The following is a 14,446-nucleotide window of genomic DNA, read 5'->3' on the forward strand; positions in this document are numbered from 1 at the left end:
ATATCCGACAGTTTCTTTTAAGAAAGGTCGAACTATTGGAGAGTTTTTGTCTTTACAAAAATTTGAGGAAAAAGATGAAGCTGTAAATGAACAAATGTTTACTCAGGAAATTTGTGGACAATGCCAGTGGTGCTCACAAGCAATTGTGGGCCCTGAATGGACTCACCCAGGTACCAAGAGGACTTTTAAATTAAAGAGAAATACTTCATGTAACAGCACCCATGTTATATATGCGATATTATGCCCATGTGACCTGGTCTATATTGGAAGAACTAGTAGGAAAATTATGGTTAGGCTGACGGAGCATAAATCTAAAATTAACACCGGAAGCTTAGAAGCGCCGCTCGTTCAACACTGGCAGGCCATGTGGCATAAAATAACAGATCTTAAATGGAGAATAGTTGAAAGCATTGAGATAGGGTGGGAGGGTGGTAACCATGTGGAGCGTCTAAACTTTAAAGAACAACAACTGATTTTTTCTCTGAATACTCTCAAACCAAATGGCCTGAATTCTGAAGTAGAATGGATGACATTAGTTTAAATTTCTCCTTGCTTTCTTGTGATTCTGATTGAGTATGTCTGTATGAGATCATCACGTTTACCCCTGGGATAAAAAAACGCCGCCGCCATGTCTCTGCTATAAACACTAGTATTCATGGAACCGGCATAACAAAGGTATGCGCTAAGATTTTTTGATTTTCTCTATAAAAACTGTTTCTGGCTACTGATATGGGCTTGAAGATATGTCTGTATGGGTTAGTTGAAAAATATAAGAGAAAGTGGTATGATTGAAACGTTTTCTGGTGACTCTCTTTTTTCTTTTTGTCAGGGGAAAATACCTTGATAAAGCCCCCTGGGCGAAACTTAGCCTATGTTGGTGAAGAGCCCCTGCTATGCTTTTCTAAAAGAGATGAGTACCTTTCTAACTTATTTATAAGAAAAATATTTATAAAAAAATATATAAAATATCAAGACCGATGAAGACTTTAGTGCAAATAATTCTGTGAATGAAATGCTCTCACAGCTTGCACCGCTGAGGTCCTAAACGGGAATACTATTTCAATCTAAGGTTGTGTGTACGTGGTAATTTTAGTCACCCATATCCCTCTATGCCTCTCATAAGGAGATGTGCATCTAGTTTGCTTTTAAATCCTAGAACGGTGGATTCCGCAATAACCTCCTCTGGGAGAGCATTCCAGGTGTCCACCACTCGTTGCGTGAAGCAGAACTTCCTGTTATTTGTCCTGGACTTGTCCCCCCTTAGCTTCAGTCCATGTCCTTTTGTCCGTGTCACACTGAACATTGTAAATAATTTTTTTTCCTGCTCTATTTTGTCGATTCCTTTCAGTATTTTGAAAGTCTTGATCATATCCCCTCGCAGTCTCCTTTTCTCAAGGGAGAACAATCCCAGTCTCTTAAGTCGTTCCTCGTATTCCAAGTTCTCCATACCTTTTATTAGCTTTGTTGCTCATCTCTGCACCCTCTCCAGCAGTTTTATATCCATCTTTAGGTTGGGAGACCAATGTTGGACACAGTATTCCAAGTGTGGTCTGACCATTGTCCTATAAAGCGGCATTATAATTTTCTCCGATCTACTCGTGATTCCTTTCTTTATCGTGCCTAACATTCTGTTTGCTTTCTTTGCCGCTGCCACACATTGTGCCGACGGTTTCAGGGTCCTATCTATCAGTACACCCAGGTCCTTTTCTTGTTCACTCTTACCCATATGGGTAATGGTTGGGCATATGGACTATTATGCTGCTCTGTAATTTTTAACAAATATTTAACCAAAATGTCTTGGCTAAGTATGTGGCTGAATATACAACTAAATCTATACCTAGGTGGATTAACTCTGTTGTTTGTGCCATAGGGGTTAACCAGCTAAATTTAGCTGATTAGCACTGAATAAAATACAGACCAAATTTGAAAGTGTGCCCCAGGTATACCGCAAGCTGTTGCCTTTTTCACCTGGTTAAATTTGTGAAACTTGAGATTTTCAACCAGGTAGATTTACCTATCTAGAACAAGATTTTAGTCTGGATACATCCTTTGAAAGTCAACCCCTACCATGGAAAACAAGTATACTCTTTAAGGTCAGTACTCACAGTCCACTTCAGCATGATCTGCGTGTCGGTGACGGCTTCCGTGTAAGCAATGTGGGGCCCTATAACCAGGCGAGAAGGGAAGCGGTTGCTGAAGCCATCCACCTGGTAGAGTCGTGATTGGGTACTGTGCATGCTTTCCCCGTAATTGTTCAGCGCGATGACACGAAACCTGTACATGGCCCCTGATTGAAAGCAGAAAGGTGCAAAAGTAAGAAACTGAAACTTACCATAGTTGCAACTACTTCAACTGCATGCCTTGATTAGCTCTCAGGAAGTGCAATCACACTTAATACACTGATTAAATAATTAGTAGTGTTATTAGAACAAGACTAGTCGATGAACTGAGAGGAAGGAAAACAGCCTTCCTGCAGGTTTGGTTGTGGTCTTAGGGGGTAATGCTTTTGAGGGCTGTAAGAGATGTAGGTGGGTATCTGGGGAGTGGGGGGGCAATAGGCAGGTTTATTGTGAAGAAAGTAGCAAGAAAGGGGTCTCGAGGGGCGATAGGGAAAACCAATATGTCTATAAATCCTTGGAACAGGATAGAAGAAGAGAAGTTGGTGGTGGAAACTGCTGGCTCTTACATCAGCAAGAGGAGGGGAGGACCTGGGAACCCAGATTTAATACTGCTTTTAGCAGACCCTAAATTAGGCCACCAAGGGGGTAATTCTATAACTGAGCACACTTGTAAACAGTATGCACACATTTTTCTCTGTGCAGGTACAAGAATGTACATATTTCCATTTTGAAAATTATTCCAGTAAAAGTGTGCTTTTATATGTGCACTTTTTCTTGACCACATACATAATTCCCACATACATTGTATACATATAAAATGTTCAATATCATAAAAGACAAAGGCTTTATAAAATTAACACCACATCCGCTATAATAAACCCTTAGCGTGCATGCGCACTTCAATCTCCTTGTGACAATGCTTCATGATCTGTGCCCCGCATGCGCAGTAGGAGCCTGTGTCAGTTTGCGACGCATGCGGCGGTTTCCCCAGCAACGTTCCTGCCCCAATCTCCATCGCAGGCTGACTTTCTGCCTTCTGCCAGGACGCCTATTCTTCTCACCCCTGGACCAGCAGTGTCAGCAGCCACGGTTTCATCAAGCAGCTGCAGGGCATTTGCTAGGCCGGCCCACTTCGATAATGTGAGGTGGGCCGGTCTAGTAAAAGCCCCGAGGCTGCCTGGCCTAGCGGATGCTGTACAGGGAGCAGGAAAGGGGTGCTGCTGGACAGGGGGGAGGTAAATGGAAGGGAGAAGGGCAACTGACAGGGAGATCAGGGAAGGGGTGCTGCTGGACTGGAGGGAGGTAAATGGAAGGGAGAAGGGCTACTACTGGACAGGGGGAATAGGGAAGGGGTGCTGCTGTATAGGGGGGAGCTAAAAGTAAGAGAGAAGGGCTACTGCTGGACAGGGGGAGCAGGGAAGGGGTGCTGCTGGACAGGGGGGAGATAAAAGGGAGAAGGGCTACTGCTGGACAGGGGGAGCAGGGAAGGGGTGCTGCTGGACAGGGGGGAGAGACAGAAAGAAAGACATATACACCGCGGGCAGAGAGAGAGATAGAAAGAAAGAAAGACAGACAGACAGACAGGGGGCCAGGGAGAGAGACAGAAAGAAATACAGACAGGCAGGGGGCAGGGAGAGAGACAAAAAGACAGACAGGGGGAGAGAGACAGAAAGAAAAAGAAGACAGACACACAGGGGGCAGGGAGAGAGACTGAAAGAAAGAAAGACAGACAGGGGGAGTGAGACAGAAAGAAAGACAGACAGACAGACAGGGGGACAGGGAGCGAGACAGAAAGAAAGACAGACAGAAAGAAAGAAAGAGGGCAGGGAGAAAGAAAGAAAGACATACAGAAAGAAATAAAGAGACATAAAGAAATGCCCTAAGTCTACACATCTATTCTAGCACCCATTAATGTAACGGGCTAAAAAATCTAGTATATGTATAAATATGCAAAACCACCAAATAAAAATTACTGTAGTTTGGGTAAAAAGTGCTCAGATCCAGAAACCTATGCGCTTTAATGTTGTCATAAGCAGAGGTCGCTACCTGGGACCATCATCACACCATTAATCAAACGAAGGCACACTGGGACTGTAATAGTGTGATGATGGTCCCAGGTAGCGACCTCTGCTTATGACACCATTAAAGCACATAGGTTTGTGGATCTGAGCACTTTTTATCTAAACTACAGTAATTGGCAGTGGGAGCGAGTTTTTTCCCTAAATTTCCTTGTAAGTGTCTTATTACTTATTATAATGGTAAATATGTTTTTTTGATCCATTACCGTTGGATACTTTTTTGAAGGATAATCCAGTTTTGAAAAATAATTCAGATACTAATTCTGAAGTTGTAGGGAATTAGCGACAAAAGAAAGCAAGAAATAGGCTAATTTTGCCTGTTACTGAGTTAGAAATATTTTCCTGAGTTTTTTTGATAAATGCGGTTCCAAGATTTTTATGCTTGAAAGATATTTGAAATTCAATAAATAAATAATTTTTTTAAAAAATGCGGCTCCAATTATGTGGACTAGAATATTTTATCTTTTTTTGGATGTTTTGGCGCAATGACTGTATAATTTTCCTGATTTTTTGTTATAATTGTAACAAATATCAATAAATAAATAATTTTTTAAAAAGGAGGCGGGGCAAGGGCAAGTGGCACATCCACATCAACAAGCAGTTACATTTATTTTCAAAGAAATCAAATTAAAATAGTCATATAAGGTCCCCTTTCCAAGTAACCAGACTGGGACTTTAATATGACTATTTTAATTTGGTTTCTATGAAAATCAATGTAGCTGTTTGTTGATATAGATATCTCGCTTACCCTTTTTTTGTTGTTTATCACATATTTGGCAATGTTCGTGCAGTCGCATGCGTATGTGGGCGGAAGCTTCTCCTCTGACGGAAGTTGCGTCAGAGGAGAAGCTTCTGCCCACATACGCACGTGACTGCACGTACGCTCCGGCGGCTTTCAACAAGTCTCAAACCTTAAAACACCACGAAGGTAAGGGGGAGGGAGGGAAATAGATAGATTCGGGTAGGTAGGAAAGATGGAGGGGGGCCACGTGCATTTCCTCCCTTAACTGCAGGGACAAGGCCATTCACCGCTCCATGGGGCACTTTTCCCTCCTCCACCGTTTTGGCAGGTTACCCAAGGCTACTCACGGCTAGCCACGGGTAACATCCACCATGTCGTTCTCTAGTCTGTGTTAAAGCTGAGGGGTAGACACTTTGGCCCAGATTCTCTAAACGGTGCCGTTATCAGTGGCCACCTTAAAAACGGCCACTGATCACGTGTAAATTGCAGTGGTATTGTTTAAAAAAATGGTGCCTCTGGCAAAGGTAGGTGCTGGAAATGTAGGGTTTTCAAGGCCACTTAAAGACAGCTGAGAGTGCTCAAATGGAAGAAAAAGCCTCAGGTTTTATTGGCAGAGCTCAAGCTCAAACTTCCACCTCCACATTATTGGCTAAAAAACTTCCATAGAGTGACAACTCGCAGTTGAGGTTTAAAATAATCGAGGACCGAGATATTTTGCAACTGAAACCACTGTGAGTGTTTAAAGCAATCTGTTAAAATGCCAATGTTTCACAGCACTAAGCTGTTTCTTCAGGGCTAATATGACCTTGTTTGAATCTTCACAGAATGACAGTGTTGTGCTCACGATCTCACCAGGGGTGAGTCACTGTATGTAACTCGTATTGCTCGTTTAGAACAGTTACTACACTCTTGCAGTGTCAGAGAGAGAAGAACCATCGGCTCAGTTGTGATGTGTGTATACTGTATGTACTTGTATTGCAAGACATTGCTAAGTTAAAATTTAATAAAATGTTTTTGCTTGTCTTGCAAAACACTTGCAAACCAAGTTACTTGCAATTCAAGGTTTTACTATATATATAAGTATGATGACTATATACGTATGATGACTAAGTAAGAATTCCTTTTACAAGGCTGCATTAGTGATTCCTAAGGTGCAAATATGATGAAGCCTATAGGAATTGACTATTCTTTGTTGAATTTGCCACACATAAATCACTAGTGTGACTTTGTAAAAGGAGCCCTAAGAATGTAAAATTTCTCGTTGAAATTCAAAGTGGTTGCTGAGAAAACTGCAAACAAATGTAGGGGTTACTTTTTTGCCTCAACCTGCATAAACAGTGCATCTAAATTGCCTAGTGTGTAATAGGGCGCATACACGTGTGCAGAGTGTGGGCGCTTCATGTGCATGTCATCAAGTGACACGTGCAGCTTATAGAATAAGGTTTGTGGCACGTATTGCATGGTGCACATAAGGACATCAAGTCCAGTATCCTGTTTTCGATAGTTGCCAATCAAAGTCATAACTACCTGGCAAGATTCCAAAGAGTAAAACAGATTTTATGCTAGGAATAAGCAGTGGATTTTCCCAAGTCCACCTTAATAATGGCTTATGGACTTTTAGGAAATTATCTAAACCTTTTTTTAAACCCTGCTAAGCTAACTGCTTTTACCACATTCTCTGGCAATAAATTCCAGAGTTTAATGATAGACTGAGTGCAGAAATATTTTCTCTGGTTTATTTTAAATCTACTATTTAGTAGCTTCATCGCATGCCCCCTAGTCCTAGTATTTTTGAAAAGAGTAAACAAGTGATTCACATCTACCCGTTCTACTCCACTCAGTATTTTATAGACCTCTATAGACCTCTATCACATCTCCCCTGAGCTGTTTCTTCTCCAGGCTGAAGAGCCTTAGCTGCTTTAGCCCTTACTCATAGGGAATTCATCCCATCCTCTTTATCATTTTCGTTGCCCTTCTCTGTACCTTTTCTAACTCTGCTATATCTTTTTTGAGATGCGGTGACCAGAACTGCACACATTATTCGAGATGCAGCTATACCATAGAGTGATACAAGGAAATTATAACATTCTTAACTTTGTTTTTCATTCCTTTCCTTTTTGCTTTCTTAGCCACCGCTGCACACTGAGCTGAAGGTTTCAGCATGTATTTAGGCATGCCCACTAACAACATTGACCTGCCATAAGTAGACATGCCTGTGTGCTAATATTCTATAATGCTTAATCACACCCCTTTGTGATGCCTAAAATGAGGCACCCAGTTATAGAATTGCTGCCATACTCTTTATGCATTAAAGCACGATTGGTGGAAACATAGAAACATAGAAAGATGACGGCAGATAAGGGCTACAGCCCATCAAGTCTGCCCACAATATTGACCCTCCCTTTTAAGTCTAATGACCCCCTTAAGTATAATTGTAATTATACTGCCACTCTACTGACCCGCTCTTTCAAGTCTATACCCTAGTGACCCTATCCCTTGGCATGACCCTCGTAGGGATCCCACATAGGTATCCCATCTATTCTTGAAGTCTGGAATGCTGCGTGCCTCGATCACCTGTACTGGAAGCTTGTTCCAATGCTCAATCACTCTCTCCGTGAAGAAGTACTTCCTGGCGTCTCCACGAAACTTCCCTCCCCTGAGTTTGAGCGGATGACCTCTTGTGGTCGAGGGTCCCTTCAGAAGAAAGATATCATCTTCCACCTCGACCCGTCCCATGATGTACTTAAATGTCTCAATCATGTCTCCCCTCTCCCTACGCTCTTCGAGATTGTAGAGCTGCAATATGCTATACAATCAGCTGCCAAGACATCTGTCTCACAAATGCATGCATGTGTTCTGCCAGCGTAATTACTAGGATCCCATATGGACACCAGGTGCTACAATAAATCAAGCATTCTATGGGTTTTAACTACTTACCCGACAAAACTACAGAGGCAGAGACAGACAAGTTAAATGAGACAGAAAAAGAGACTGGCAGAATTGGATAGATTTAAAGAAAAAGACAAAAACTATACCTGGCTCCAGGTTAGGAATCTCCACCGACAGCATAGCAGGGGAGATGTTCTCAGCAGCTGGAATCCAGCTCTTGCCCATCTGCTTGTATTCCACTTTAAAGGAGGTGATCGGAGAACCGCCATTAGCTCGTGGGATCCAGGTGACGTAGACAGAGGTCTCTGAAGCTGTGGAGACAGTGGGACGATCTGGTGCCTCCGGAACTGATGGAAAACAGAAATGCCAAAACTTTAGCACATGTGGAAAGTTAAGGAGGAGGGGGGACACCACTGGAGGATCCAGCACTTGTGAGGAATAACTTGCTTTTCTCAAATTATATGTCAGATGAGCGATCCTTAATACAATTTTATGAGACATTTCCAGGGTAAATGGTTATGTATCCACTGGAAATCCCCCTTTAAAACTGCTCCAGGACATCTAGGGGGAAGTATGCCTACAGTAAACAAGATCTATGTTTTTACCCATGGAGAAAAGAGGCAGCAGTGGGGGTGGGCTTGAAAACGCATGCATAGGGATTTTATTTTAGAATCCCACACCAGCCTTTTATACTTTTAAAACAGCAGCATTGTGGATCCCTGGATTTTCAAAGGGAAACTTCAGGAAGAATCTCCCTATGAAAATTGGGTCCCTAAAAGTTAAATTCTAAAAAGAAAACATCATCAATAAATTTAAAACAAATAAACAAAAAAATAAATGTTCACATGTAAGAAAAAAAAAAAGAAAACATCATCAAGACTTGTATACTTGTACCCACATGTAGAGGAGAAAATTGTAAGCTCTACTGAGCAGGGACTGTCTCTTGAATGTTTAAAGCACAGTGCTGTGTATGTCTAGTAACACTATAGAAATGGTAGTAGTAGTAGTAACAGATGTTCCCCTGGGTTGGGGAAGAAAAATAATGTATGTAGATTACATTTTCAATTCTATCTGCTTTATTTTCTGTGGAAAAGTACCCCACAAAGAGAAGCTGTAACAGTCAATGGACCATTTAGTAGTGGCATAGCAGCCATGCACCCCACTGTTGTCGCTAGCAGGAATCCCCAAGCTCCACCAGTTGAAGACATCCCTTGCGGAGGAGCCCCTCAGGCATCTGAACAGTGGGGAAATCAACGGCATACTTTCAGCCCTCTGCACATGCTGGAAGCTCGCCGCTGACTTCCCCAATGTTCAGATGGCCTGAGGGGCCCCGTAAAAGGTGAGTTCAGCTGTTGGGGCTTGGGGATCCCTGCCAGCCCAAATATTCATTTTTAACATGGGAGGGGAGGGAGAATGGGGGTGGAGAGGAAATGCATGGGCCCACCCAGAAATAGACTTCTGACTATGCTACTTCACGCGGGGCGGTGGCGTAGTAAGGGGGTGCAAGAGGGAAGGGCAGTCCTCCTAAGGGCGTGGAACCCCCCTTCGTTTCCCCTCCTTGCCACGCACATGCCCCTAGCTTTTCCCCGTACCTTTTTTACTTCCTTAGCGTGAGGTTGCTGCTCGCGATAGCATCGGTGCTCTCTCTGACATCACTTCCAGGACTTGCGCCTAGGAAGTGACGCCAAAGGGTGACCCGACACCGACATGGGCACGCTGCTCACACCAGACAAGTTAAAAAGGTACGGGGAAAGGGAAGCGGGTGCAAGTGCGGCAGGGGGGCGGGGAAGGGGTGCCACCACGCCAGGCGCCATTCACCCTTACTACGCCACTGACTCGGGGGATATTTATTGTTTGTAAACCATTTTGCTACTACCTGTAAAAGGCTGACTAGGTGTGTCCCATGGATTGAGTTAAGAACCCCTGCTATAAATATGATGACAACTTAAGATCAACAATAAAGCTAAGGGCTAAATGGATCCTGTACATAACACAAGCACTGTCACGTCATGCCTTAGCGATAATTGTCCAGTTGATGCTCACTGCTCTACGCCTTCATTTATTTGGAAGATTTTGATAGGCTGCACTATCACTTCAGGATCAAGGCGGTATACTACTATTACTATTTATCATTTCAATAGCGCTGAAAAGTGTACGCAGCGCTGTATATACATAGTACTTTGATCTGTCAGATAATCTAACATAAAACGCAGCAACAGACATAAGGCAATAAAAAAACAGTAAAGGAGGGAATGCACAGCATAACAATAAATATCCAGGAGACAATGTTACATAACCATTAAAATAATCAGCAAATCTGGAAACAATAGGAGGCAATGAATAGCACAGGTTCAGAGCAGAAATAAAACAGCTCAGGAAAGAGAGGGATAGGCTTGTTGGAAAAGCCAAACTTAAAATGAATTATAGAGGGGTTTCGATCCTAGGGTTACCAGACTCCTTGTGAGGACATGTCTGGGGGTCCAGATGGCTTTTCAAACCAGGCACTTTGTCCGGGTTTTGAAAAGCCTCCTCACATTGCATCAGGCAGGGAGGAAGTCCGCGCATGCGTGGATGTCATGTGTGATATCATCGCGTGGCATCCGCGCATGCGCAGACTTCCTCCTTGCCCGACAAGGGCAGGCAGCAGGGGGCGGGGCTAGGGCAGGACTGGGGGTGGGATTAGGGCATTACAGGGCGGGCCTGGGAGGTGGGTCTAGGGATCCGGATTTTCCGATTGGAAAATCTGGCAACCCTCTTCATTCCTATTCAAAACTACCCTCCGTACCCTTATTTCTTTCCTGTCTTCCTTCCAGAGGTGTTATTTCCTATGATCTCATAGAGCTCACAGCCCAAATCTATCAGCCAGTACCATGAAACTCACTGGCAAACAAAAGCCCTCTGTTTCCAATCTAAACCCCTTCCATTCCAGGCAGAATGCAAGGAACAAGAGAGGGGTACCCAGGGGGCTACTCTTGCAAGGGAAGGGGGTGCATGGAGGGGAGATCAGCAGGAGCACAGGGCACTTTCTTTATATGGGTCCTGGACAATTTTCAGCTGAGGCCCACATAGCTTACAGGACAAAAAAAGCTGTCCTACATTTGCCTAGCTAGATGTACGGGTGCTGACACCTGTATAACTGCTGGCTCCTCCCCATCCCTGCCTCCTGTACCACACCCCTGACATGCCCACTTTTGTAATGGTCAGAGTTGATATTCAGCAGTATTGCTTGGCTAAGTGCAGCTGAATATCAGGGTTCATAGACAGTAACGCGGAAGACAAAGGCGCGCGCTGACAACTGAGCGCAAGACGGAGGTGCGCACCGAAGAAAAAGACTGTTTTTAGGGGCTGCGACGGGGGGTTTTGTTGGGGAGCCCCCCCCCCCACTTTACTTAATACAGATCGCGGCGGCGTTGTGGGGGGTTGTAACCCCCCACATTTTAGTGAAAATGTAACTTTTTCCCTAAAAAGTCTTTTTCTTTGGCGCGCGCCTCCACGCTGCGCTCAGTTGTCTGCTCGCGCCTTTGTCCTGGCGCGCTTTTGACCTGACACCGAATATCAGTGGTTAGGCAGCCATGAGAGATTTAAGCAGGCAGAAACCTCTCCTGCCTGCTTAAATCACTTTGAATATCAGGCAGATTGCTTTTTCTATGTGTGCCCTCCCCATGTGCACTCACATCAGCTATTCCCATCCCAAGGGTTACCAAACATCCAGGAAAAACCAGACATGCCCTCTTTTTAGAGGGCTGTCTGGGTTCCCGGATGGACTTTCCAAAATCTGGCATTTGTCCAGGTTTTGGAAATCCTCATCAAGCTCTGGCCGCATCTGGAGGGCCTCTGAGCATGCGCGGATGATACCACACACATCCATGCATGCTCCAGACCCTCCAGACGCAGCTGGAGCTTGTCCGTAAGAAGAGAGGAGGCTTTGTGGGGGCGGTACTGGAGGTGGAACTGGCGGGGCTGGGGGTGGAATAGGGTTGGGGACTGGAGGCAGAATGGGGTGGGATCATGTGTCCAGGGTTTCCTGAAGAAAAATATGGTAACTCTATCCATCCCCCCTCCAAACTTGGATTGGACAGGCTCCAAAGACAACATGATAAGAAACCATAGTAACATAGTAGATGATGGCAGATAAAGACCTGAATGGTCCATCCAGTCTGCCCAATCTGATTCAATTTAAATTTTTTTAAATTTTTTTCCTCTTAGCTATTTCTGGACAAGAATCCAAAGCTCTACCCGGTACTGTGCTTGGGTTCCAACTGCCGAAATCTCCATCAAAACCTACTTCAGCCCATCTACACCCTCCCAGCCATTGAAGCCCTCTCCAGCCCATCCTCTCCCAAATGGCCATATACAGACACAGTCTGTGCAAGTCTGCTCAGTACTGGCCTTAGTTCAATATTTACTATTATTTTCCGATTCTAGATCTTCTGTGTTCATCCCACACTTCTTTGAACTCAGTCACAGTTTTACTCTCCACCACCTCTCTCGGGAGCACATTCCAGGCATCCACCACCCTCTCCGTAAAGTAGAATTTCCTAACATTGCTCTTGAATCTACCACCCCTCAACCTCAAATTATGTCTTCTGGTTTTACCATTTTCCTTTCTCTGGAAATGATTTTGTTCTATGTTAATACCCTTCAAGTATTTGAACGTCTGAATCATATCTCCCCTGTCCCTCCTTTCCTCTAGGGTATACATATTCAGGGCTTCCAGTCTCTCCTCATACGTCTTCTGGCGCAAGCCTCCTATCATTTTCGTCGCCCTCATCTGCACCTCTTCAAGTCTTCTTACGTCCTTTGCCAGAACAAAGCCTGCCACTATCTCTACAGCAACACAGAGAGGAAGCTCTTCCTCAGCTAACCTGAGCTCAGCATGGCATTCCAAGAAGGGACATCTCACTGGAGGCATTTCCCAGCCACAGCCTTCCAGGACATCACTAAGGAAAAGAAAATCCTCAAAAAAGGCTCTTCTCCATCCACAGTGCTAACTAACGCACCTATGCTCAAAAGCTGGAATTGCAAGTAAGGCTAGCTCAGCCTCTGATGTTTAAAGAGGTTCTCGGGGGGGGGGGGGGGGGGTTCCAATCGCAGTAGCAGCCACGGAGAACTCCTTGTGAAGCACAGAAGGGAATGCCCACCTCTTACTAGGCCAAATTTTCTGGCAGGTCTGGAGCTGCCAGTAGCAGTTTGTGTGAGTGTGTGTCCATTGCCTATGGTCAGAACACAGCTTTTACGTGTAGGACACACACTCATAACAGCTGCATTCAAATCACTCTAAAACTTGCCCAGGATCAAACCCACAATCTCAGTAGCTCTAACTACTAAGCCACTCCTCCACATTGTGCAGGGCTGTGCTCACGCAGCTCTAGTAAGCAGCAGCAAACAAAACAACACAAAAACTTCCAGCCTCTTTTGCTGTGGCAAGCTCAGAAGCTGCTGCTGCTGCTTACCAGAGCTCCATGAGCACATCCCTGCTCAGTGGAGGAGTGGCTTACTGATTAGAGCTACTGCCTCAGCACCCTGAGATTATGGGTTTGATCCTAGGCAAGTCATTAACCCTACACTGAGCTCACCAGGACAGATAGGGAAAATGCTGATTTTAAACTTGCTTTACACCTGTGCACAAGAGTTGTAATTAACAATCAGCTCTCACTTTCACTGCAGGCTATTTGTTCTGAGCATGGCCAGAAAAATGAAACTCACTCCCAACCTGGTGTTTTCTACCAGGTTGCCAGAGCTCCTAAAGAATGACATGGGGACAGAATTTGTTCCTGTCCCCACAGTTAGCTGTGGGAAACCATCCCCTTGTCATTCTTTAAGGAGAGAGAGGAAAGAATCAGAATATGAATGGGCACAATCACTGACCCTCAAGTCTTGAATTGAAGAATGCTGATGTAGAAGGACTGAGGTTGCGATAGACACTAAAATATGACACATGATGGCTTCCCACAGGGACAGGGACGGGGTCAAATTCTGTCCTCCGTGTCATTCTCTACTGGGCATCTGGTCCTAGGACACTGAGGTTGTCACCAGGAGAACTCCTTGTGAAGGCCTCAAGAGAGGTTCCTCCTTAGCTACAATAGTGACACCACAGTGTCACCAGAGAACAGGCAGATTTCAAGCCCCACAGTTTCAACTAGGGAACTTTTACAAAGAAGAAGCAAGAATGGTATTTGAAAGCATGCAGTGGTGTATGTATACTTACAGCGGCCACTGGACATGAAAGGCAGCAGTTAGGACAGAGAGAATAAAGAGAAGCAGAGTTACTACATCTCAGCAAGTTGACATCTTGTCTAGTAGCCTTACCTAACATTGGAGCGTCTCCTGCGTGAAAACTGACCCTAGCACATGTTCTAAATTAATTTAATGCAAAATAACCATTAATAATTTACCCCCCTTTATTACGAACGCACAGTGCGGGTTTTAGCGCCGGCAGCAGCGGTAACTGCTCCGATGCTCATAGAATTCCTATGAGCGTCGGAGCAGTTACCGCCCTTGCCAGCGCTAAAACCCGCGCTATGTGTTCGTAATAGAGGGGGTTAACGCATTAATAATTTAATGCTCATTAAAATGCTCTAAAGTATTTAAATATTCTAACTGAACTGCACAAATGC

The 14,446-nt window shown here is 44.4% G+C and overlaps 1 protein-coding gene across 12 annotated transcripts in view; it reads right to left on the minus strand.

Moving 5' to 3' along the window:
* Nucleotides 1-14,446, minus strand: part of CDON (cell adhesion associated, oncogene regulated) — a 251,157-nt gene that overhangs the window by 78,318 nt on the left and 158,393 nt on the right. For all 12 annotated transcript variants that reach the window (XM_033918171.1, XM_033918170.1, XM_033918164.1 and 9 more), the window contains 2 exons: nucleotides 7,976-8,176; nucleotides 2,106-2,287 (listed from right to left, as the gene is read on the minus strand). In XM_033918171.1, coding sequence (XP_033774062.1) covers nucleotides 2,106-2,287; nucleotides 7,976-8,176 — 383 coding nt within the window. The remainder of the gene's footprint in view (nucleotides 1-2,105; nucleotides 2,288-7,975; nucleotides 8,177-14,446) is intronic.

This window comes from Geotrypetes seraphini, chromosome 13, assembly GCF_902459505.1.
Source record: "Geotrypetes seraphini chromosome 13, aGeoSer1.1, whole genome shotgun sequence".
Taxonomy (NCBI): Eukaryota; Metazoa; Chordata; class Amphibia; order Gymnophiona; family Dermophiidae; genus Geotrypetes; species Geotrypetes seraphini.